The 24,603-nt window shown below is 44.3% G+C and overlaps 1 protein-coding gene across 5 annotated transcripts in view; it reads right to left on the bottom strand.

The window, feature by feature from the left end:
- Nucleotides 1-24,603, bottom strand: part of GARRE1 (granule associated Rac and RHOG effector 1) — a 100,832-nt gene that overhangs the window by 23,573 nt on the left and 52,656 nt on the right. For 4 of the 5 annotated variants that reach the window (XM_016935636.4, XM_016935634.4, XM_003316261.6 and 1 more), the window contains 5 exons: nucleotides 11,685-11,894; nucleotides 4,071-4,211; nucleotides 3,766-3,861; nucleotides 3,481-3,642; nucleotides 1,281-1,439 (listed from right to left, as the gene is read on the bottom strand). In XM_016935636.4, coding sequence (XP_016791125.3) covers nucleotides 1,281-1,439; nucleotides 3,481-3,642; nucleotides 3,766-3,861; nucleotides 4,071-4,211; nucleotides 11,685-11,894 — 768 coding nt within the window. The remainder of the gene's footprint in view (nucleotides 1-1,280; nucleotides 1,440-3,480; nucleotides 3,643-3,765; nucleotides 3,862-4,070; nucleotides 4,212-11,684; nucleotides 11,895-24,603) is intronic. The other variant, XM_054673279.2, reaches the window with a different exon arrangement.

The raw sequence follows: 24,603 nt of genomic DNA, 5'->3' as shown, positions 1-24,603 counted from the left end.
TGATACAAACAAAAAGCTAAATGGTGATTTCAGATGTTGATCTCCTGACCCACCCAACTCTAGCCAAAGTTTTTTTTTCTCTGAAAGATGAAATGAACAAATCATTATTTTTTAGTTGATGTTACTTTATTGCTAAGAAGGAGATAAACAGCACTGGTATACAGTGACTGGATGGGGGTACTACTTATACCACTGTGGTCAAGGGAGGCCTCTTGGAGGAGGTGATTTTGGAGCTAACACCAAGAAAATAAGGAGTGACCTACATGATAATCAGAGAGAAGAGTATTTTCAGATAAAAGGGGTATCAAGAGCACAGGCCTGGGACAGGAAGAAGCATGGGATGTATGAGCAACAGACATCCAATGTAGCTCCAGAACAGGGGCTAGATCAAGTGGCCCTGTCAACTTGTTACTAATGTAATGTTTTTTTCTTTTTTTTTTTTAAGGGCCGGGTGTGGTGGCTCATGCCTGTAATTCCAGCACTTTGGGATGCCTAAGCAGGCAGATTACGAGGTCAGGAGTTCGAGACCAGCCTGGCCAACACAGTGAAACCCCATCTTTACTAAAAAATACAAAAATTAGCCAGGCATGGTGGTGCGTGCCTGTAGTTCCAGCTACTCGGGAGGCCGAGGGAGGAGAATCGTTTGAACCCGGGAGGCAGAGGTTGTGGTGAGCCGAGATCACGCCACTGCACTCCAGCCTGTGCAACACAGCGAGACTCCAACTCAAAAAAAAAAAAAAATTAGCCAGATGTGGTGGCAGGTGCCTACCATCTCAGCTACTTGGGAGGCTGAGGCAGGAGAATCACTTGAGCCCAGAAGGCGGCGAGTTGAGATTGCGCCACTGCACTGCAGCCTGGGCGACAGAGCAAGAGTCTGTCACAAAAAAAAAAAAAAAAAAAGAGGCAGGGTCTCACTATGTTGCCCAGGCTGATTTCAAACTCCTAGACTTAAGCAATCCTCCTGCCAAAGTGCTGGGACTACAGGCATGAGCCATGGGGCCCAGACTGTAATGGTTTTTTTCTTAAAATAAGCAAAGCCCATAGCATCATTTTGCAACTAGGTTCCCTGCAAATATATATTATCAATCTGGTTTTTCTTTTTAAAGAGATTTTTAAATGCTGCTCTTCCTTTACCTTGTCTACCTGCCTGGTCTAAATTCCACAGCACCAAATAACTTTTTAAATTATTCAATATTTTCACAAATGTGTCTGCACCACATCCTCACATGCTTGAAACATCTTGGTATTCTACCTATCATCCACCACCCACGCTCACTCACCAGTCCAGCCTGGCCAAACAGCAGCTGCACCGCCGTCTTGCAGGCACCTCGCCATGTGGAAGGGCAAACCTGGTTCAGCACTTCAGTCACAGGAAAATCATCCCTGGATGTGATTCCATTATAGCAGCCTGCCTCCTTCATCAGCTGTAACATTGTATGCTATAGATTGATAAGAAGAGAGTTCACACCTCAAGACAAAGCCATGCAAGGTTCTAAAATTTGTAAAAATGCATTTATACAATCATCCTCAAGAGAAGAGCATTTTATTTATATATTTTTCTATCGTCCAAGCTGCAGTCCGGTGGCACGAACATGGCTCACTGCAGCCTAGACCCCTCAGGCTTATGTGATTCTCCTGCTTCAAGCCTCCCCAGTAGCTGGGACCACACAGGTAAGTGCACATCACCACACTCAGCTAATTTTTAAATTTTTTGTAGACATGGAGTCTTGCTATATTGCCCAGGCTAGTCTTGAACTCCTGGGAGAAGAGCATTTTTTTTTTCTTTTTTGAGATGGAGCCTTGCTCTGTTGCCTAGGCTGGAGTGCACTGGCACAATCTCAGCTCACTGCAACCTCCACCTCCTGGGTTCAAGCAATTCTTCTGCCTCAGCCTCCTGAGTAGCTAGGATTATAGGTGCCTGCCACTATACCCAGCTAATTTTTGTATTTTTAGTACAGATGCGGTTTTGCCATGTTGCCCAGGCTGGTCTTGAACTCCTGACCTCAGGTGATCGGCCCACCTCGGCCTCCCAAAGTGCTGGGATTACAGGCATGAGCCACCACACCTGGCTCAAGAAGAGCATTTTAAATACACCCTAATTATGCCATTTTAATTTCCTTAGTAATTATCATCAATCACTCTCAGAGATTTTCTCAGCCCCATAGAGTAAATGACTAGATATGGATACATATGCAATAATATACACAGGTATTTCTATACTAGCACAAAATTATTTAGCAATCTACTGATGTGAACTGGTTGAGGAATTTTGAAATTCTGAATCCCTCCAAATAGGGAAACAAAATCATCTGATACAAGTAAATACTAATTAAAATCTCAATTTTATTTTGGATGACCAAGTAGTCAGGTATTCAGGCTCTGGAAACAGATTACATAAGCTCAAATTCCAGCTCTTCTACTTTCTAGCTGTGTGACCTTGGGTATCAGTTCCCGTGTGGCAGGTAGGCCAAAGGGCAGCACCCCCACCTCATGCGTGAGCATTAAGTGAGACAACGATGTGGAGCACCTGGCACAATGACTGGAACACATGATGTTCCACAAATAATCGTTATCACTGCAGCATTATGACAACATCTCTCTTCTTATTTAATTCATACAAGTCCACTGAGAGACATTAATCATAAACAGTATCTTATAAGTGTACTTTCAAACCCTTTCTGTTAAACATCTGAATAAAATTATGAATAAAACTGTCTTGGCCCAGGTCGGTGGCTCATGCCTGTAATCCCAGGACTTTGGGAGGCCAAGTAGGGTGGATCAGCTGAGGTCAGGAGTTCGAGACCATCCTGGCCAACAGAGTGAAACCCCGTCTCTACTAAAAATACAAAAATTAGCCAGGCTTGGTGGCACATGCTTGTAGTCCCAGCTACTTGGGAGGGTGAGGCAGGAGGATTGCTTGAACCCAGGAGGTGAAGGTTGCAGTGAGCTGAGATAGATCACACCACTGTACTCTAGCCTGGACGAGAGAGTAAAACTCCGTCTCAAAAACACAAAACAAAACAAAACGAAAACTTGCTTGCTTGGCAAATGTCTGATTAAAGTCTCCGTAGGTCTGCTTTTTAATTTTTTTTTTTTTTTTTTTAAGACAGAGTTTTGCTCGTCGCCCAGGTTGGAGTGCAATGGCGCAATCTCAGCTCACTGCCATCTCCACCTCATGGGTTCAAGCAATTCTCCAGCCTCAGCCTCCTGAACAGCTGGGACTACAGGTGCGTGCCACCGTACCCGGCTGATTTTTTATTTTTAGCAGAAACAGGGTTTCACCATGTTGATCAGGCTGGTCTCAAACTCCTGACCTCAGGTGATCTGCCCGCCTCCCAAAGTGCTAGGATTACAGGCGTGAGCCACCACGCCCGGCCCCATTTTGTTTTTTAATCTACATCCTTCGCAAGCCTTTACATTTCTCTTAAGAACTCTATTTTCAAGTTCACACTCATTTGCTGGAACCCCATGGAAAGCTACCGTCTTAAGTTTCAGATTGTCGGCGGCCGACTCATTAAAGGAGACGCCCTTCAGGAAGTGCGATCCTATCTGCACAGGGACGGTGGGGAGCTCACACTGCATGGGCTGCGGGGGTGTCTGCCTCCGCCCCGTCTGCTGGGCTTCCGCCTCACTGCAGCAGCCCTGGAAAAGGCATGGATAGAAGAGGAGAGGTGACCCATCGCTCATCTGTCAAAACACTTGGTTCACACTAGACTGCAGGAGCAGCGCCATAGGTCCCCAGAGCTTTAGGAAGGAAAAGTGTACCTGCAAACTTGCTTCAATCGCCTTTGGATTCAGGTGGAAGCCGGCTTTCATTGCATATTCACAGTGTCCTAAGCTTTCCAGAGCTATCTTATATGCCTGGAAATAAATTATTTTTAACCATCAAGATCGTAAAGCAAATTATAAGATGACAAAGTTCAATGGAAATAGAAATCTTAAATTTCTATAGCTATTAAAAGGCCAATTACTACTCTATAACCCTTTCTAATTGATTCAACATCACAACTTTAACTCCCTCCCTTGTTTCTATCCCGTGGAAATCAGTATGTCAGTTCTGAAAAACTTACTTGCAAAGCACTGTCGATTTTTATGTTCAGTTCTTTTAGCTGGTGCTCAGGAATTGCTGCACTTTGAGAACAAAAGAGTTGTTGAACTTCAATTCCTGCCAGGCAACCATCACAGCCTCTTTCTCTTAGCCTAGATGTCGCCTGTAACATATATAGTAACTGGTAGGTAAAAGAGGGTGGTACAGTTCTAGCAACATTAGACCAACAATAACAACAACAAGAAAAACCCCCTCAAGTAAAATGCAGCAATAAACCATCTAAGCAAATAAACTAGAAGTTCTAGATTGTTTGTATTGCAAAGTGAGCAGCCCAAATTTTGAAAGCCTAATTAACCATCCTGAAGAGAAAGGAAATCTCCCTTTATTTTTTTATTTTATTATTTTATTTTATTTTATTTTATTTTGAGACAAGGTCTTACTCTGTCACCCAGGCTGGAGTGTAGTGGTGCTATCTCAGCTCACTGCAACCTCCGCCTCCCGAGTTCAAGCGATTTTCCTGCCTCAGCCTCCCGAGTAGCTGGGATTACAGGCACCCACCACTGCGCCTGGTTAAGTTTTGTATCTTTAGTAGAGACGAGGTTTCATGATGGTCAGGCTGGCCTCGAACTCCTGACCTCAAGTGATTCACCCACCTCGGCCTCCCGAAGTGCTGGGATTACAGGCTTGAGCCACCAAGCCCGGCCGAAATCTCCCTTTATTTTAGGAACCCTGGAAAAAAGACTTACCTACTTGTTATTTGTTTTATATATATATATACACATATATATATGTATATGTATATACACGCACATATATGTGTGTGTATATATGTATATGTATATACACACACATATACGTGTGTGTGTATATACATATACATACACATATATATGTGTGTGTATATATGTATATACACACACATATGTGTGTTATATATGTATGTGTATATACACATATATACATATATGTGTGTGTATATACTCAGACATTTTTAACTTTCCTGCTTTAAAAAGACAGGTTACCTAGAATATTGTCACTTGGAGTTTCCAGAATAAAAAAAAAAAGGAAGAACATACATAGTTGGGCATTCCTATTCAGTGAAGGAAAAGACCACATGAATACAGAACAGGAAAAATATACATTGGCATGTTAACAGAAAAACAGAGCTTTTGAAATCTGCACAGAAAAGTAAATATTTATTATTCAGTCACTACATATGTTTATGAAGAGTAGATAAGCAAGATAGAAAAGGAGAAACTCTGTCATTTTACGATTAAATGCAGAAAATATATACATGGATCAGTACAAGAAGAGAATACAGAAAAATATATATTTGATTTATTAGATGGGATTCCAGATGAACTGTTTTTAGATTTCTATTTTTGTTGCAATTCTGTGAACCAAGTAACATTTTTTAGCAGTTAGCTTTTGTTCTGCTGGGCCAGTGTAGGAGTTGTAATATTTACAAAACTTGCAGACTACAGGAAAATGACTAGCAGCTATAATGCCATAAAGTTCCAAAGCTTTGGTTTCACAAACTGTATGTAAACACCATTCCCTGAAGCCTAAGAGTCTCACAGTTTAAAACTGTTTGACTCTTTCTAAGAATCTTTCAGTCAAATATTTAGCTCACAAGGTGGTATGTTAGGCACGTGCTGAAGCACAAAGCTGCTCCTTACCTTCCTGGAGCTGAGAGCCTCAGGGCCAAAAAGGTGAACAAAGAAAACACAGAATTATAAACGGAGAAAAAACACTGTGGGAAACAAACAGAGGACTATACCAGGGAATGTCCTAGACACCCAGAAAGCAGCACTTAGGGTGAGAATTAGAGGAGAAGGTTGTGAATGGAATTGCATGTGTGTGGGGTGGGGTGGGGGGTGTCAAGACCTACAGACGGGTCCGTGAAACAGGCCGAGGATCCAAGGTAACAAAGAAAGACACATCCAAGGAACTAGAGCCCAGTGAGCGAGGGCAGGGTGGCCACTGATAAGGCTGGCCATCAAGGCAGGAGCCAGACTAGGCAGGTCTAGGCAGGTCGTGCTGAGGGGTCCACATGCTACCCTAAGGAAATGAGAAGCGACATCATCCAATTTTAAAATGAAGGCGAGCAAGACAAGGAGGGGAGAAGTAACGATTCCCTGAACGAGGGTAGTGATGAAGGACGTGGAAGAAGGGGACAGATCTGGGATAAGATTTTGGAGGTAGGAACTGCCGGGTTTTCTTAAGGATTGGACTGGGTGTAGACATGACGGAAATGCTGAAGGATAAATCTCAGGTTTCTCAAGTGAAGCCAGTGTGGGATGGCACCACTCACTAGCATAGAGAGGGTCTAGGGAGGAACAGGTGAGTGGAGAGAGGCTACGCCTGAGCCACCTGCGAGACCCCCGGTAGCAGCTGAGCTCAGGGGCCTGAAGCCCACAGGAAGTGGGCTGCTCACTGGTCACACACATTTGAGCCCCCTCCAAGGACACAGGTGGTTTTTGAGTCCCAAGACTGGATGGAGAACCCCTAGGGAGAAGGGCAGCTAGAACTGAGCCTGGAGAAACTCACATTCAGAAATTGTGTTGAGGAAGGAGAAGCCAGTAAACTAGATGAAGAAAGGATGACTCAAGAGGAAAGAAAGCTTGGTTCTTGGATGTCACAAGCTGAGAGTATTTCCAAGGAGGAATATTCTCCACACTGCTGTGAGCTGCTGAAAGTTGTTGAAAGGGTTCCCTGGATTTGAAAACATGGAAGAATGCACCAATGACCTTGATAAGAGAAGGCATGTTCTTGTATAGGAGTGGAAGCCAGATTTCAGCAAGCTGAATGACATTATGTATATAAAGTTTCAGACTGTGTAAAATCATACCTTATGTATAGATACATTCATATACGGAAAAATATTAAAATATGCACAAGGATCACACGCTTCAAATTCAACAGAGGTTATCTCTAGAGACAAAGGGATGAATAAGAAAGTGGAGAGGTACAAAAGGGATTCAAGTGCATTTACGGACCGGGTGCAGGAGCCTAGGAGCTTGGGACCGGCCTGGGAACATAGCAAGATGCTGTCTTTAAAAAAATAAATAAAAAGTAAAATAAAATAAATAATTAGCCAAGCATGGTGGTGCATGCCTATAGTCTGAGCTACTCAGGAGGATTGCTTGAGCCGAGGAGGTCAAGACTGCAGTAAGCTGTGATCACTACCGCACTCCAGCCTGGGCAACAGAGCAAGACCCAGTCTCAAAAAAAAAAAAAAAAAAAAAGTGCACTGGTGATACTTTTCTGTTAAAAATATGTAACAGGCATGAGCAAATATGGCAGGCAGCTAAAAGGAAGATACACTGATGGGTGTGAAATGTTCTATGTGCCTGAAATACTTCAATAATAATTACTTTTTAGACTACTCTGAGTAAACTGTCCATGGGGTGTGCCAGGAGCAGTAAGGAGCCACAAGGTGCAGTAAAAATAAAATAGTAATTTTTTAGAATGAATGAAAGGTGAAAAAAAGGTAGACAACTACTCCAAGAAGTTGGCTGAGAAAAGAGCAGAGAAACAGGGCAGGGCAGAGTGGACTTTTCTGTGGGAAGCATCTTTTGTGTACTGGTGGGAACAGGCTGAGGATGAGGGAGAGAAAACACTAGGTCGCACCACAGAAGCTGGGCCCTCGAGGATGGGGGCAAGGCGGGCACGGGGCAAGCCTGGACAGGAGGAGAGGGCACCTCCTCTGCTGTCATGAGGCAGGGGAAGGAAGAAAAGATGGTTGTGAAGAGGGGTGGCAGGGGTGGTGGTGGCTTGGCCACATGAGGAAGAAGGGCTGCCATCAGGGAGATTCTATTTGCTCAGTGTAGTGGGGGGTGGCATCACTGGCTGAAAGCAAAGGGAATGTAGAAAGGGCAGAAAGGCCTGGACAGACTAAAATGGTGGCAAAAAAGGTCAAAGTGAAGAGGTCAAGAGAGAACTCGGAGGCCTCCTCCTGTGGGCTGGTCCTCAGCATGAGTTGTCTAGAAGATGGAGCAGGGGACCAAGGCAGGTGTTAGGTTCACGTGTGTGAGCTGAACAGTCAGGAGGCTGGGGCCCAGCAGCCAGGAGGACACCGAGGGTTGTAAAGTCACATGACAAGGCAACAAGGTGCAGGTCTGGACCTCAGGGCTTAGCCATCTACAATAAAGCTAACAGGTCCCACCCCCACACACAGCCTCCAATTAGCATTCCAGGGCCTTTCTGATGAACAGAAAGAAAGCCCTAGGAAAGTCTTTAGCATGAAAGACAGACCAAAACATGCAAGCAAACAGTGAAAATTAAAAAGAAATGACAACAATGCAGCAAATGGCATGAAATTGAAATAATAAAACTAGAGACTGGACAATATTAAGATGTGAAAAATCATGTTTTGAAAATTTTATTAAAGAAAATTTCCAAAACATAAAATGAAATACTAGGCCGGGCGCGTTGGCTCACGCCTGTAATCCCAGCATTTTGGGAGGCTGAGGTGGGCAGATCACGGGGTCAGGAGATCGAGACCATCCTGGCTAACACAGTGAAACCCTGTCTCTACTAAAAATACAAAAAATTAGCCAGGTGAGGCGGCAGGCGCCTGTAGTCCCAGCTACGCGGGAGGCTGAGGCAGGAGAATGGCGTGAACCCCAGGGGGGCGGAGCCTGCAGTGAGCCAAGATTGCGCCACTGCACTCCAGCCTGGGCAACAGCGAGACTCCACCTCAAAAAAAAAAAAAAAAAAAAAAAGAAAAGAAATACTTTGCCAAGTTCATTATGAAATGATTTGAACTAGACATTATCTAATGAATCACTATATTGCTAACCATAAATTATCTTTTACTCTGTGTTTGCCTGCTGGGATAGTTTAAAAAATTATCTTTTGGCCCAGGTGGTGACTCACACCTGTAATCCCAGCACTTTGGGAGGCCAAGTCAGGTAGATCACCTGAGGTCAGGAGTTTGAGACCATCCTGGCCAACATGGCGAAACCCCATCTCTACTAAAAATACAAAAACTAGCTGGGCGTGGTGGCGGGCGCCTATAATCCCAGCTACTGAGGAGGCTGAGGCAGGAGAATTGATTGAACCCGGGAGGCAGAGGGTACAGTGAGCTGAGATTGCGCCACTGCACTCCAGCCTGGGTGAAGGAGCAAGACTCCGTCTCAAAAAAAAGAAAATTATCTTTTACTCTGTAAAATGGAGCAGTAAGTCCTAAAGTCTCAACTTCTAAGATTTATTTTTTATTTCTCATACTGGAAAGAAAGAAGTATTAAAATGCCTACAAGAAATGTCACTAATGGCCAGGCATGGTGGCTCACACCTGTAATCCCAGCATTTTGGAAGGACAAGGCAGGTGGCTCACCTGAGGTCAGGAGTTCAAGACCAGTCAGGCCAACATGGTGAAACCTTATCTCTACTAAAAATACAAAAATTAGCCAGGCGTGGTGGTGCGCGCCTGTAATCCCAGCTACTCGGGAGGCTGAGGCAGGAGAATCGCTTGAATCTGGGAGGCAGAGGTTGCAGTGAGCCAAGATCACGCATCCTGGGCAACAAGATACTCCATCCTGGGCAACAAGAGCGAAACTCTGTCTCCCAAAAGAAATGTCACTGATTATAGGCAAAGTCTCCTTAAAACAGACTTTTTCAGAGCTGTTTTTGATTGCCTTTTATTTAAGCTTAAATTCTTCTGGCTGTGGAAAAGGAATAGAGAATGCCATACCAGAGTGACTAGGAAAGCAACCCTGCGCTAGGCTAGAATCCCCCCACCGGAGCGGCTCCCTGCAGCCCACCATTTAGTCATGAGGTTGTCACCACGAGAGGAGAATCGCACAATTCTCCTTCACATTATCCCTGATGACCATGCCATACCATCCCACACCACTGCGCTCTCTATCCACTAGGGAGCCAACCACTCGGTCTAGCTCTTGCATGATGGCTAGATTTTATAAACATATCTGCTGTGCTGGGAAATAGCTGATCTTCCAAGGGATAAAAGACTTCATGTTGGCCCAGTGCAGTGGCTCACGCCTGTAATCCCAGCACTTTCAGAGGCCAAGGTGGGTGGATCACAAGGTCAGGAGTTCAAGACCAGCCTGGCCAAGATGGTGAAACCCTGCCTCTACTAAAAATACAAAAATTAGCTGGGGCTAAAATACAAAAATTAGCCGGGCATGGTGGCAGGCGCCTGTAATCCCAGCTACTTGGGAGGCTGAGGCAGAGAATTGTTTGAACCCGGCAGGCGGAGGTTGCAGTGAGCCAAGATTGTGCCACTGCACTCCAGCTTGGGCGACAGAGTGAGACCCCGTCTCAAAAAAAAAAAACTTCATGAAGTCACATAAAGCATACTGGAGAACTGCTGAAATCACATGTAAAGCACTGACAAATGAGGATCTAGGCAGAGTTAGACCAATTAAGAATCTTGTCCAAATCTGTAATCCTAGCACTTTGGGAGGCCAAGGCAGGCAGATCACGAGGTCAAGAGATCGAGACCACCCTGGCTAACACGATGAAACCCTGTCTCTACTAAAAATACAAAAAAAAAAAAATTAGCCGGGCTTGGTGGCGGGCGCCTGTAGTCCCAGCTACTCGGGAGGCTGAGGCAGGAGAATAGCGTGAACCTGGGAGGCAGAGCTTGCAGTGAGCTGAGATCATGCCACTGCACTCCAGCCTGGGGGACAGAGCAAGACTCTGTCTCAAAAAAAAAAAAAAAAAAAGAATCTTGTCTGGGCGCAGTGGCTCATGCCTGTAATCCCAGCACTTTGGGAGGCAGAGGTGGGTGGATCACTTGAGCCCAGTAGCTCAAGACCAACCTGGACAACATAGTGAGACTTCATCTCTACCAAAAAAAAATAAATATAGTAATAATAATAATAATAATAATAATAAGCTAGACATGGTGGCATGAGCCTGTAGTCCCAGCTACTTTGAAGAGGCTGAGGTGGGAGGATCTCTTGAGCCCGGAGGTACAGGCTGTAGTGAGACTTGATCGCAGCACTGCACTTCAGCCTGGGCAACAGAGCAAGACCCTGTCTCAAAAAAAAAAAAAAAAAAAAAAAAAGAAAAACTTAAAGAATTTAAAAAGTTACAAAGATTCCAAGCACTTCTATAGGGAATGATTTGACTAGCAAAAAACAGACAAAATTCCCTGTGTCCACTGAGCTCTCGCCCTGCTGTGGTTGTATCTTTGGAGCCTGCCATCCCATCTGTCTGCCAAACACTCCTGCTCGCCTGCCTCACTGCCTGGCTGGCCACTTACCCTCCCCAGACAGCTCCACCCCGTCTTTCCTGACTTGGGTGCCAGCCTCTTCTCACTGGTCCCCCATCTTAGAAGCTTTCCTGCAGCACTACCGTTCAGAGACAGGGCCCTCCCTCCCTCTGGCTCCCGCATACTCCATCCTGGCCCCTTAGCCCTGTTTTTGTAAGCCTATTCTCCCAGGAGGCTGTGAGTAGAGGTTGTCATCCTAGTGCCTGGCACATGCCTGGCACAAAGTGGGCATTCACAAAGATGTTCACTGTTAAATGAATGAACAAGCCAATGATAACAGTTTAAAATGTACATTTCTAAATGAAATGGCTGTTTTGAGAATCAACAGGCAAAGGCCCTCTGGAGCCTCTCCTATTTGAACACAGGCACCAATCTCCCCAAAGCCAGGGTTACCTCAGCAGCCCCCCGCCAGGACCGCACAGCTTCCTCTACTTCAGGTGTGTGGCCCATGCCAGATAAGCCGCCGCCACTGCCGCTGTTCTTTTTTTCTGGCACGATGACCTCAGCAAAGCAAGAGTGAGCCACTGGCTGGACCTTCTGTAACGCATGAGTCAAAAACTGGAAATGGACTTGCACCACAGTCAGGAAACATCGCCCCAACACCTGTGAAAACAAGACAGCCAGGGATGTTTAGGTTGTGGGTTGCTGTTGGATTCGCACAGTAAATTTTCAATGACCAACTTGAATAGAAGCAATAGTTAACTGGAAATCCAAAATCATACAAAGTTAAAAGGCCACCATGCTTCAGAAGGATCTGCCTTTGTTTTTGTGTTTGGACCTCGGTGACTGATGCCTAGAAGTCAAAACATTTCCATCAAATAACAAGGCCCAAGGTTGAAATAATTCTTCCCATTTCCCACCAAGTAACCCCCAATCCTGTCTCCACCCCCTGTATCTGGACTCACACCACTTCTGGTGTCTTTGAGCTCCTGCTGAACCACAGCCATCCACAATAGCAATTACGTCCACACAGTATTCAGAAGGTAAAGGAAAAACCATGCAACTAAAAATCTGAAAGAAGGCCAGTTTGATCATAAGACATTCCGTTGAAAATGGAATCCAAATATACCAGTTATTTTAGTAGGAGTGTTAACATAGTTATTAACGTAGTTGTATGTCATCATTCCAGTCTTACGAAACAAAGCTGACAGACCAGTCTTCCAGGAGTCAAGAAAATATAATGGACAGCTCCATTCATGAGTACAGTAGAAACCCATTAACCTGATATATATCAGTGATTGGTTGCTAATAGTCCAAGTAGGAAATTAACTTAAAAAATACTATACACATGAATATGTAATTATAATAAGATGTATACTAAATATATACTATGTGCCACAAACATTTTCAGATATGATTGTGCATTTCTCTGGCAGCCTTCTGGTATGGGCTAAGGCTGTTCTGACAGCTCCTTTGCTGCTCCTCCCTGTTACTTTCTTGCATAAACCACAGTTACAATGTGTTCTCTATCATTTCTTATTATCTTTCTTTTTTTTTTGAAATGGAGTCTCGCTCTGTCACCCAGGCTGGAGTGCAGTGGCGTGATCTCGGCTCACTGCAACCTCCACATCCTGGGTTTAAGCGATTCTCTGACCTCGGTGCACCATCACACCCGGCTAATTTTTGTATTTTTAGTGGAGACGGGGTTTCACCATGTTGGCCAGGCTGGTCTCGAATTCCTGACCTCAGGCGATCCACCTGCCTCGGCCTCCCAAAGGGCTGGGATTACAGGCGTGAGCTACCATGCCCGGCCTTATTTCCTCTTTAACACAGGGCAAAAACTGGCCACTTACAAAGCAACTTGACCACAAACCTTCCAGATTATTGACATTTTTTCCTAATTTCTCATAGTTGTTTTGCCCACATCAGATTTGGCAATAATACCAACAAAAACCTTTTGCAGTTCTTTTATCCTGCTCCCTAATAATCTTTTTGTGGAAGATATTTTATATTTCTTTGGCTTATGCAGATTACTTATTCACAACAACTTACTTTATTGAGTTTGCAATTCACCCAACTGAGCAGGAGTGGACCTGAGAGAGCCCACTCACGGCCGGCCCTCAGCCCACTGCCTCACGGAAGTGGTGAAGGTCAGGGAACTATAGCCATTGCTTTTTACAAGGAACCAAAATCCAGCACAGTGCCCATGCACTGTCCTGTCCCTTGAGCAGCACACAGTAAGACTCAACCTTCCTCTCCCCTCAGGTGCACACGTGGACTCTCTGCCTTGTGGCACGCATGTGGACCTCTCGCCTTGCCTTGCCTCACGCACATGCACAGATTCCTTGGGCGCGGTGCAGAGGTGGACCTCTCGCCTCGCCTCGCCTCAGCATCTACCTTTGCCACACGCCCTCTCAGTTCCCAAGAGTCAGAGCTGTTTCTTGGAGAAGCAGGGGCAAGCCAGTTCCCAGCAAGACACTTATTATCTCCGAATCCCTCCTCACCCCGTGGAAATCACCAGGACCAAACTAAAGCAAACAAAAAACCGCACACAAATCTCACACCAAAGCACTTGCCCTCCAGAGGGAACAACAACCGACATCACAGGCTGAAGCCCCCCAAACTCCTGGGCTTCCACTCGCACCTCCTCAGAGCCCTTCCCCCAGTGCTCTGTGCTAGACTGGGCAGGGTGAGGGACACGAAGGCAGCGCACCTAGGCCAGTTAGACAGGTGCCAGGAGTAGAATAAGCAGCAGCTATTTAGTCCTGTAGAGCACACAGACAGCTTTAGTGGAGCACACAGCCTGTACCTGACCAATCCTGGAGAGTCACATGGGCTAGCGCATTCAATCCCAGGAACCACCCTATGAGGTCATCCTCCCTTCACAGACAACAAGATCAAGGCACAGAAAGGCTATGAAATTTTGTCAGCGGGACACAATCTGCATGTGGTGGACCAGTCACCTGACTCAAGTGTCCATGCCCTTCACCTGTGTGCCCCACTGCCTTCAGCAGACTCTAAACTGGCATCGGCTTGCATGTGACAGGAACTCCACCTTAACTGGTGTAGGCTGAGGGTTTCCTCAATCTCCCCACCCACTGCAGACACAGGGAGGGGGAGTGAGCTGGCTCCTCAGGGACACAAACTCTTCCTCCCACTCCTTCCTCAGCACCTTGGCAGCTATGGGAAGCTGGAGGAGGAGGAGAAAGGGAAGACGCCATGCTCCATTAGCTCTGGGTTCACACTCTCACAGCTCTGATGGACACAACTTAGTCATTCATTCTCTCAATAAATATGTAAGATGGGGATGCCTAATATGCACCAAGCACAAAGAGCTGGGAACACTACTAGAAAGAGAATGAGCAAGTCCCTGCTCTCGCCAGGGCGACATTCTAATGGGGAAGACAACAGGCAATGAACAGATATGCAAGGCCGGGTGCTGCTGGGAAAGGAACACAGACAGATGGGAAGGAAAAGGCTCCCCAAGGAAATGACCAAGGGCAAAGGGAGAGCTACCCTGTCCCCTCCCCTACTAAGGGGCAAAGTTCTGAGGAATGGCTGAAGGCCTGAAGGAGGGCCCCCAGATCAAGAACAGGATGCTCTCTGACAAGGCCATCACCCCTGGGGAGAATGAGGTGGAGGAAGCCCTCTTGCTGTGGGGTGGCAGTAAGGAGGGCAGAACCCTGCTGTAGGAAGGAGTGGGGGAAGAGACACAGGTCAGTTTAAAAGGCATTGTCTGTGTTGTCTCCGCCACTTAGGATGTGTTTGACCTTGGATGAGTCATTTAACCTAAGCTTCTTTCCTATAAATAAGGAATGAGGACAACAGCTCAGCTACTGTGCACCTCCCTCTCCTACCCAGGATGCCTGGAGACCAACTCAGTCATACAAATTATGATTGTAACAAAATATCTGTGTTGTAAATAACTTATTCAAAGCCAATCAAACCAATGGTTAACGCTGGACCTTGGAAACAGCTGTTTCATCAGATATCTGCTCTAAAAATTTACCCAGAGTAACAGATGCATAACCACCACCTTCTCTTGAGAGAGTACAGAGCTCAACCTCCAGCCTGCCTCTGCCCACCTTTCCCCTACGAGGATCTCAGGTCTTAGCTCAGCTCCCCTCCTGAAACAGACCCCACTCTCCTTGACCCAGGAATGAGCCAGTCTTTGGGCGTCTTCCTGACATAAGTTTGGGAGAGTGTGACCCCAGGGCTGTGGAAAGGTATTTTCTCCTTCACATGGAGAAAGTTTCCTGGACTGTGTGGTTCAGTCAAATTGCAGAACACATGTGGGAAGCTGGGGAGTGGATGAGCAGAGTGGCCAAAGGCAGGTATTTAAGTTTAAAATGCCAGTGAAGCTCTATCAACAGCTACCATTTATTGAGTGTTTAAATACCAAGCACCTTATGTTTGGTGAACCATCCCTGTGGGGTGTGAGCAATTCACCCATTTTACGGATGATAACACTGAAGTTTACAGAGATAAAGAAACTTGCTCAATGTCAAGCAGGTAATAAGTAGGGATCTGACACCAGGTCTGTTTGACTCCGAAAGCTGTGTTGCTAACCACCAGGCTACTCTTTCTACCTATGACAACATCCAGAATGTAGCCACAATAGTGGATAAATACTAATCAGAGAAGGAGCTATGGATTACAGACAGCTATCGGGGTCTACTGAATGAGAGCCTGTTTTCTAGCAACCCTTGATGGTGGAGGAGAAGGGTGCATCTTTACCTTCCTATTCCCTTGCACACACACAACATCTGCTGCTAAGGATGTTGTATTCATGTACATAACCAGAATACCTTTTCTTTTTGATGATATTTATATTTTATTCAGATTGTAAAACAGATTTTAATTTAAGGCCTTCCTATTTGGAGCACCAAAAAACTACCCTTTTTTTTTTTTTTTTTTTTTTTGAGACAGAGTCTTGCTCTGTTGCCCAGGCTGGAGTGCAGTGGCACAATCTTGGCTCACTGCAAGCTTTGCCTTGCGGGTTCATGCCATTCTCCTGCCTCAGCCTCCCAAGTAGCTGGGACTACAGGCACCCACCACCACGCCAGGCTAATTTTTTGTATTTTTAGTACAGACAAGGTTTCACCGTGTTAGCCAGGATGGTCTTGATCTCCTGATCTCATGATCCACCCGCCTTGGCCTCCCAAAGTGCTGGGATTACAGGCGTGAGCCACTGCGCCCAGCCAAGACCACCCTTTCTATACCACTGTAGTTGTTGCAGATCAACCTACATGTCAACTCTGCTTTCCTGGAATATTTCAAAGTTTAGTTGCAGTTATTCCTCTTCTAGGCTCAGGCCTGACTCAGCCTATAATACCTGCATGTGGTTGGAACTACGGAGTGCCCAAGTCCACCCCATTTCCCAAAACATGGTGTGATTTTCACATCAATACAAATAATTTCTCACTAAGTTCATTGTTCTGCTCAACTTCATGAACTCAAGTTCATCTTTTTCATATCCCTTTAGAATGAGGAACAAGTAAAACTCTCCTACATCCATTTATTTCTGATCACTTTAAAAGTCCAGTGTAAGTAGGTCCAAGATGGGTGCTTGTATTAGAAATTCCAAAGCATTCAATCATTTCTTTCTCTTCAATACTCATTTATACCTTAAATGTTACATTAGGTTCCTAGTGTCCTCAACCTTGTTCTTAATGAGGTATCTTTTGTTCTGATGATCATTCGAGTCATTACATAATGAGCTACACACCAGAATGTGACACAAAGACCTAAATGCATCCCCAGAGACACAGAGAATGCAGCAGACCATGCCTGGGCTATAGAAAGTACTTACAAAGATTATGCTACAGTAGAAAAATGTAAGAAACAGGCTTACTGAAACTAATATGTAAAAAACTAACTAAAGAACAACAAAGTCTCCTTGCAGTCAGCAATAACCTACAGGATACAAAAGGTGCCATGCTATGTTTAGAACAAACGAGGGAGAAAGAAAGCTCAGGCCCAAGGGTGGCGGAACCAACACCAAATGCTAATAATTCACACAAGAGTACATTCTGCCCCCGGACACGCTGCTTCACTGCTGGTGAAAATAACAGCACAGGCAGTTTCTGAGCTCATATTTCATGGGCAAAGCACTGTGGTGCACAAAACTTTTTATATCAGTAATACTCATCATCAATAAATCAGGGGGGAAAAGATTAGCTATACAAACATACAAATAGTTCTAAATATTCCTAAATAGGTATAACCATTGATTGTACGATTCCTAAACAGCCCATATTTGTACCTACAGATTTTTTTTGCAAAAAGTAGATTGTGTGTTTATAGTTTGCTTTCCAAAATATATTAAAAATTTGTTACCAGAAGTTTTACATTTCTATATTTATATTTATAGCAGCTACACTGCTATAAACCTTAACATACCTAATAATAATAATTACAAAATATCATCCAGGGAAAAAATGAAAGGCCACTCAAGATAACTGAGTCCACGTTAATTACTCTTGAGTAATTTTTCCCATTCAAAATGCAAGTTTTGGCCAGGCACGGTGGCTCATGCCTGTAATCCCAGCACTTTGGGAGGCTGAGGCGAGTGGATCACCTGAGGTCAGGAGTTCAAGACCAGCCTAGTCAACATGGTGAAACCCTGTCTCTACAAAAAATACAAAAATCAGCCGGGCGTGGTGGTGCATGCCTGTGATTCCAACTACTCAGGAAGCTGAGGCAGGAGAATTGCTTGAACCTGGGAGGCAGAGGTTGCAGTGAGCCAAGATCACATCACTGCACTCCAGACTGGGAGAAAGAGCGAGACTCTGTTTCAAAAAATAAATAAAAACAAAATGCAAGTTTTCTCCATAAACAAGTTTACATTGGGGGCAGAGATAAAAACATATTTAAGTTATCCTGATATATGGCCTCAAGAGCCCATCAGAGGTCAGAAAATTCTTTTTGTTCACATGAGTGTACTTTTTGTTAAAATTTGTCACTTCCATCAAGAATACTATTGATAAACCGATTACAAAGACAAACAGGGAACTGGCAAATAGAAATCAGTCTCCATGAACATTATCCTCATCATGACACATCACTTGGGTGAGGCCGCTCTGTCGCACTAGATGCCTCGCATGTTGCCGCACTGAGACAGGGATCCCAATATCCCCATCTGACAGGGACACTCCCAGCCGGCTGTATCTGCACAGTGTTCCAAGTGGTGTAACTATGGCAAATCTTGGAATGGGGTGGAGAGGAGGCCTCACCTCCCCTCAGCAGCATCACCCTTGCTTCATTTCCTTCCTAGCTCTCCAGCTGTTCCAGTTTCAGACTCCTGGGAGGCTTCCTATTCATCTTCTGACTGTAAATGTGGGAGTGCCCCAGGGTTTACTCATTCTCCAGCTACGCTCTTCCTTGATGACCTCCTTCAGTTCTCTAGCTTTACATCTGTCTACTGACTGAGGGTCTCCAAGTTCTGGACCTCAACCCTCAACTCCAGATTTGTGTATGCAACTATCCTCTAGAAATCACCCATGGGATATCTAATAGGCATCACAGACCTATTATCTGAACTTACTCTTCCCCACTACTCCCCATCTCAGTAAATAGCACTACCAGGGAGTGAGTGACCCAGGTGCGCATGTCATAAACCATGCAAAATACAACTGCTAAAATATTTATCAGCCTTTATTTATTTTTTATTTTTATTTTTATTTTTCTGAGACGGAGTTTCACTTTTGTCGCTCAGGCTGGAGTGCAATGGCGCGATCTTGGCTCACTGCAACCTCAGCCTCCCAGGTTCAAGCGATTCTCCTGCCTCAGCCTCCTGAGTAACTGGGACTACAGGCATCCACCATCATGCCCAGCTGATTTTTGTATTTTTACTACAGATGGGGTTTCACCATGTTGGCCAGGCTGGTCTCAAACTCGTGACCTCAGGTGATCCACCCACCTCAGCCTCCCAAAGTGCTGGGATTACAGGCATGAGCCACCGCGCCCGGCCACAGCCTTTAAAAAGAAGGAAATTCTGATGCGAGCTACAACACGAATGAGCCTTAAAGACATTATGCTAAGTGAAACACACTTGTCACAAAAGGACAAATATTCTATGATTCCATTTATATGAGGTTCCTAGAGTAGTCAAATTTATAGAGGTAGAAAGAATGTTCGTTGCCAGGAGCTGGGAGGAGAGGGGAACCAGGAGTTACTGTTGAGCCGGTACAGAGTTTCAGTTTGGGAAGATAAGAAAGTTCTAGAGATGGATGATGGTGATGCTTGCACAACAATGTAAGTGTACTTAATACTACTGAACACTTAACAATGGTTAAAATGGCAAAATTTATGTTACATATATTTTACCACAGTAAAAATACACATAACTACTTCTAGTCACCTCTGCTACCCTTCTATTCCAAACTACTATCATCCCTCACTTAGACTGCTCTAATAGCCCCTTAACTAGTCTTCCTGCTTCCACTTAATTAGAATCAGGTTTATCTACATATAACAAAACAAAAACAAAAACAGAAACAGGTCAGGCATGGTGGCTCACACCTGTAATCCCAGCACTTTAGGAGGCCCAGACAGGAGGATCGCTTAAGCCCACGAGTTTGAGACCAGCCTGGGCAACACAGTGAGACTCCATCTCTACAGTAAAAATAAAAATAATAATAATAATTTTTAATTAAAAAAAATCAAACCCAAAACCAATACAGTGGCTTAAGTAAGAACTATGTTGCCGGGTGTGGTGGCTTATGCCTGTAATCCCAGCACTTTGGGAGGCCAGGGCAGGGGGATCACCTGAGGTCAGGAGTTTGAGACCAGCCTGACCAACATGGTGAAACCCCATCTCTACTAAAAATGCAAAAATTAGCTGGGTGTGGTGGCACACGCCTGTAATCCCACCTACTTGGGAGGCTGAGGCAGGAGAGTCGCCTAAACCCAGGAGGCAGAGGTTGCAGTGAGCCGAGATCGCTCACTGTACTCCAGCCTGGACAACAAGAGCGAAACTACATCTCAGAGGGGGGAAAAGAAAAAAAAATTATGTTTATTTTTTTCTAAGGTAAAACAAATCCAGAGCAGATGGACCAGGGTTGGAATGGAGACGCCAGGGCATCACAAGGAGCCCATTTCCTAGCTTTCTGCTCGGCACACTCACGCGAGGCTCCTATTTCTAGGTGACTTCACGGTTATAAATGGTTAAATGGCCCTCAGTCATTCTGCACGCACTGGAGACGGTAGAAAATTGGAGGAGGAGGGAGCACTAATTTCCCCTTAAGGAGATATCCCACTAATCTCATGCAGTACTTCTAGTTACACCGTCATGAACCAGATCTTATTCAAGTGACCACTCCCAGCTTTAAGGAACTAAGAGGTGTAGTCCTTATTCCAGGCACAGTATGGAAAACAAAATGAGAGTTTGTTACTAAGAAAAAATGGCAGCTTGGGCAATGTAATGGAATCCCAACTCTACAAAAAAAATACAGTTTAGCTGGGTGTGGTGGCATGCACCTGTAGACCCAGATAGTTGGGAAGCTGAGACAGGAGGATCGCTTGAGCCCAGGAATTCAGGCTGCAGTGAACTGTGATTGTTCCACTGCACTCCACCCTGGGCAACAAAGTGAAACCCTGTCTTGGCGGGGGCGGGGTGGGGAGGGGAAAGAAGGTAAAGAAAGAAAGAAGAAAGGAAAAAAGAAAAAAGAGATTGGATATTCAGAGGCAACTACCAGTATCTCCTCACTCTCCCCAGGGCCTACTGGGCTCTCTGCCCTGCCCCTGCTCAGATGCGCTCTCAGTTAGGTAGGAGGTTCTGGTATGAGGGCTGGCCCTGGCACAGTGAGCTGGGTGCGGGGAGAGGAGCAGTTGAAAGTTTTGCCGAATCAACAGACTTGAGGCTATTTTCCATCTGCATCACAGCACTCATCACACCTAGTGCCAGTCTATTTATTTATCTGGCCTACCAGTCCTGGAGTGCTTTTATTGTCCCTGTCATCTGTGCAATGCTTGCAGCTAGCTCATGTGTATTTATCGAGGAGGGTGGGTGGCTCAGCTGGGAGAAGAGGAAGGCAGGCCAGGTGGCTGGGCCTACTCAGGAGGGGCCCTAGTGCGAGCAAGGGTGCTCAGGGGTGCCTCTACATCACGCTATTTCTGATTTCCTGGCTCTGGACATTTCACCATTAGCAGAGGGGCAGGACAACCTGTTCTCACAGGGGGATGGCCTCTGCCAACAAGCCCCTCTGCACTAGACTGCACTGGCCCGAGACAGTGGGGAGGCAGCAGACACATAGGACACATAACCCATACATGGGCTGGCCTCAGAAGGACTTCAGGCAAATGCTGTTTTACGGGTGCTCAGGTTCCTGGTTTGTAAAGAGGAGGGAGGCTGCCAGAACAGGCCATTATCCAATCCTGTGAGATCTCCTAAGCTGACCAGAACCAAAAAATTAATTCAGGAAAGCCAGTTCTATCTGAAATTATATTTCATGAACTCTCCTATTTGTTTCCTTCTAATCTGCCCACCAAACCTAATTTTTCTAGCACATCACGCAAGCCTTTTCAGCAACTCAAAATTTTAAATCCTACTCTCTAAAAAGACAGCAACATTGCCATTCAATCACTAGTCCCCAAAATTAGCAACATTTCATTCTTTCCTTGACTCCCACCTGCTGCTGGCCTCCCACTTTCAGAGACGGTCTTTTCTCTGTTCCCATTTTCTCCTTTGATTCACTTTGACTCTCTTCATTTTTTTTGAAGAACACCTGCTTTTCTCTTCATCCCTACACCTTGGGTTTTCTAACTACTCAATAATGCTCCCCTTTCTGTTAGAAGACCACTTCATATGCGAAAAGCCCTCCATGAAATGGAGTTATTTATTGGGTACTCTGATATATTACGTCTTTAACACATTCCTGAATTTCTCTCTCACTTTTTGCAAACTTGGAAAAGGTCCAAACGTACACAAAAGCAGAACATAACAAGCCCCCATGTACCCATCAAAACACTTCAATCCTATGGCCAGGCACAGCGGTTCAAGCCTATAATCCCCGTGTTGTGGGAGGCTGAGGTGGGAGGATCACTTGAGCCCAGGAGTTTGAGACCTGGGCTCACAGCCTGGGCAACACAGCAAGATCCTGTCTCTACAAAAAAATTAAAAGCTTCAATTCCATTAACATTTTACCATGCTTTTACCATCTATCCTTCCCCATCTTTTTTCTTTTTTTGAAGTAAATCCCAATCAACCAAGACTCAGTATGTGTTCAAGCTTCCCAACTTATCTTTTAAAAATTATCTTTTACATTTGGTTTGAACCTCAACCCCAAAAAGGTAATTTTATTTGGTTGTTATATTGCTTAACTCTTTTAATCTAGAACAGTACATTCTGTGTAATTTTTTTAAATGCTACTGACTTGTTGAACAAATCAGGTCAACTTATTACAGGATATGCCACATTGTGAATTTGTCTGGTTGCCTTCTCGTGGTATTGCATAACTTGCGTCACTACACCCCACATTTCCTGTAGACCGGATTCATTTTAGAAGCTTGATTAGATTATTTCAGGGTTTTTTTTTTTTTTTAAAGAGGGAGAAGTAGAATATTATTAATATTAGATATGTTGTGTGGTTCTTGCTGCAGCACATCAGGAGACGTGATGACCTGTCTCCATTTCCATGACACTAAGGGTGATCAATGAGATTTGGGTGGGGAAGGCCTGATTCTCCCAAATACGGTTCCTCAGCAACCTTCCAACAAATGGTTTCATCCTCCACTGTTGGCCACTGGTTGAGTCACCGAATTGATCACAGTCTGCAAAGTGGAGATTTTTCCCTCATCCATTAGGGCTATTTGGTTACCATGAAAAACAGTTTCTACCGGAAAAGCAGAAATTTGCTTATTTCCTTACTTTTCTCCTTTTAATTAGCATTTATCAGAATAATGAGTTGGTTGCACATGCTTGTCTTGACAAATCAAAGTCAAAGGGTCCAGTCCCTCCACAGTGACAGATGCCCAATGGCCTTGGTGGCTTCCACCCACGTAGAATGGGCTAGACAGATGGTAAATCATGTTTGTTGACCACAGTGCAAATTTACAGAATCACCCAAATTCCAGCTGCTTAATTAAGTACAGCTTCCTCTACAGGCTGAAGTAGAAGTCTGAAGACAATTTAGGTAATAGCAGATTCACCTCAGCAAAAAAGTAAGCCAAAAACACTGACCTGAAATTAGCAAGTTTCAAAACTGGATTCATACAAGCTTTTTATGAGGTGAACTTCAGTTTCTGATTAGCAGCAGCAATATGAACTTTCATCTGGCACATACCATTAGGAAATATTTACTCCATAATCTGTTACAGAAGATCTACCAGTCAAAACAAGTAACACTTACTTTTACCTTTAGGGCAAAAAAAAAAAAAAAAAAAAAAAAAGGAACAGGATGCACATTCAATTCCATTAAGGTTAATGCAAATCATATTTTTGAAACCAGCTTCTAATATTTTCCATTATTGTTACTCTACAATATTTCTGGTATATATCTATCCAAAATAAATGTTAATATACCTGAATTAAGGTCCTTAATTAAGAGTCAGTCAGCACTCACAGATAAATTATTTCAAACATATTCACAGGTAATCACATAGTATACAAAAGAAATTTGTCGTTGTGTCAAACTGAAAGCCAAGATGCAACTGTGTAAAGATTTGAGAGCCAGGCCCAGTGATACATACTTGTAGTCTCAGCTACGCAGTCTCAGCTACGCGGGAAGCTGAGGCTGGAGGACTGCTTGAGCCCAGGAGTTCGAGGCTAGCCTGGGCAATATGGCAAGGCCTAATCTCTGAAAAAAAAAAAATATATATATATATAGTGTGTGTGTGTGTGTGTGTGTGTATATATATATATACATACACTATATATATAATATATATATTTTTATAGTATATATTTTTATAGTATATATACTTATATATATAAGTATATATGTATATATAGTATATATATAAGTATGTGTATATATAAGTATATATGTATATATAAGTATATATGTATATATATAAGTATATATGTATGTGTGTGCGTATGTGTATATATACACACACATATATAAAAAATACATATTTTATATATACGTCTGGCATATATATATAATACGTATATATACATATATGTCTGGCTGCTTATTCACAAGATGGTAAATACTTGAAAAGTCAATAAAAATGCTGGAATTTATAAAATATAGTCTCCTTAGAGACATACAACTCCTGGGAGCTCCATGGCTGCCCTGGGTTCCTGGACTGCCTACATAGAGGACCAACACCTCTCAACACTGAGGACCCAACGTAAAACCAGAGCCCTGGAGCTACCCAGTATGAAGAAGGCAAGGGGAGAAGTGGCATCGCTGCTCACTACAAA

This window comes from Pan troglodytes, chromosome 20 (genome assembly GCF_028858775.2).
Source record: "Pan troglodytes isolate AG18354 chromosome 20, NHGRI_mPanTro3-v2.0_pri, whole genome shotgun sequence".
NCBI classification, from domain to species: Eukaryota; Metazoa; Chordata; class Mammalia; order Primates; family Hominidae; genus Pan; species Pan troglodytes.
Note: the sequence above shows the minus strand (reverse complement) of the source record. Positions and strands in the feature narration are given on the sequence as shown.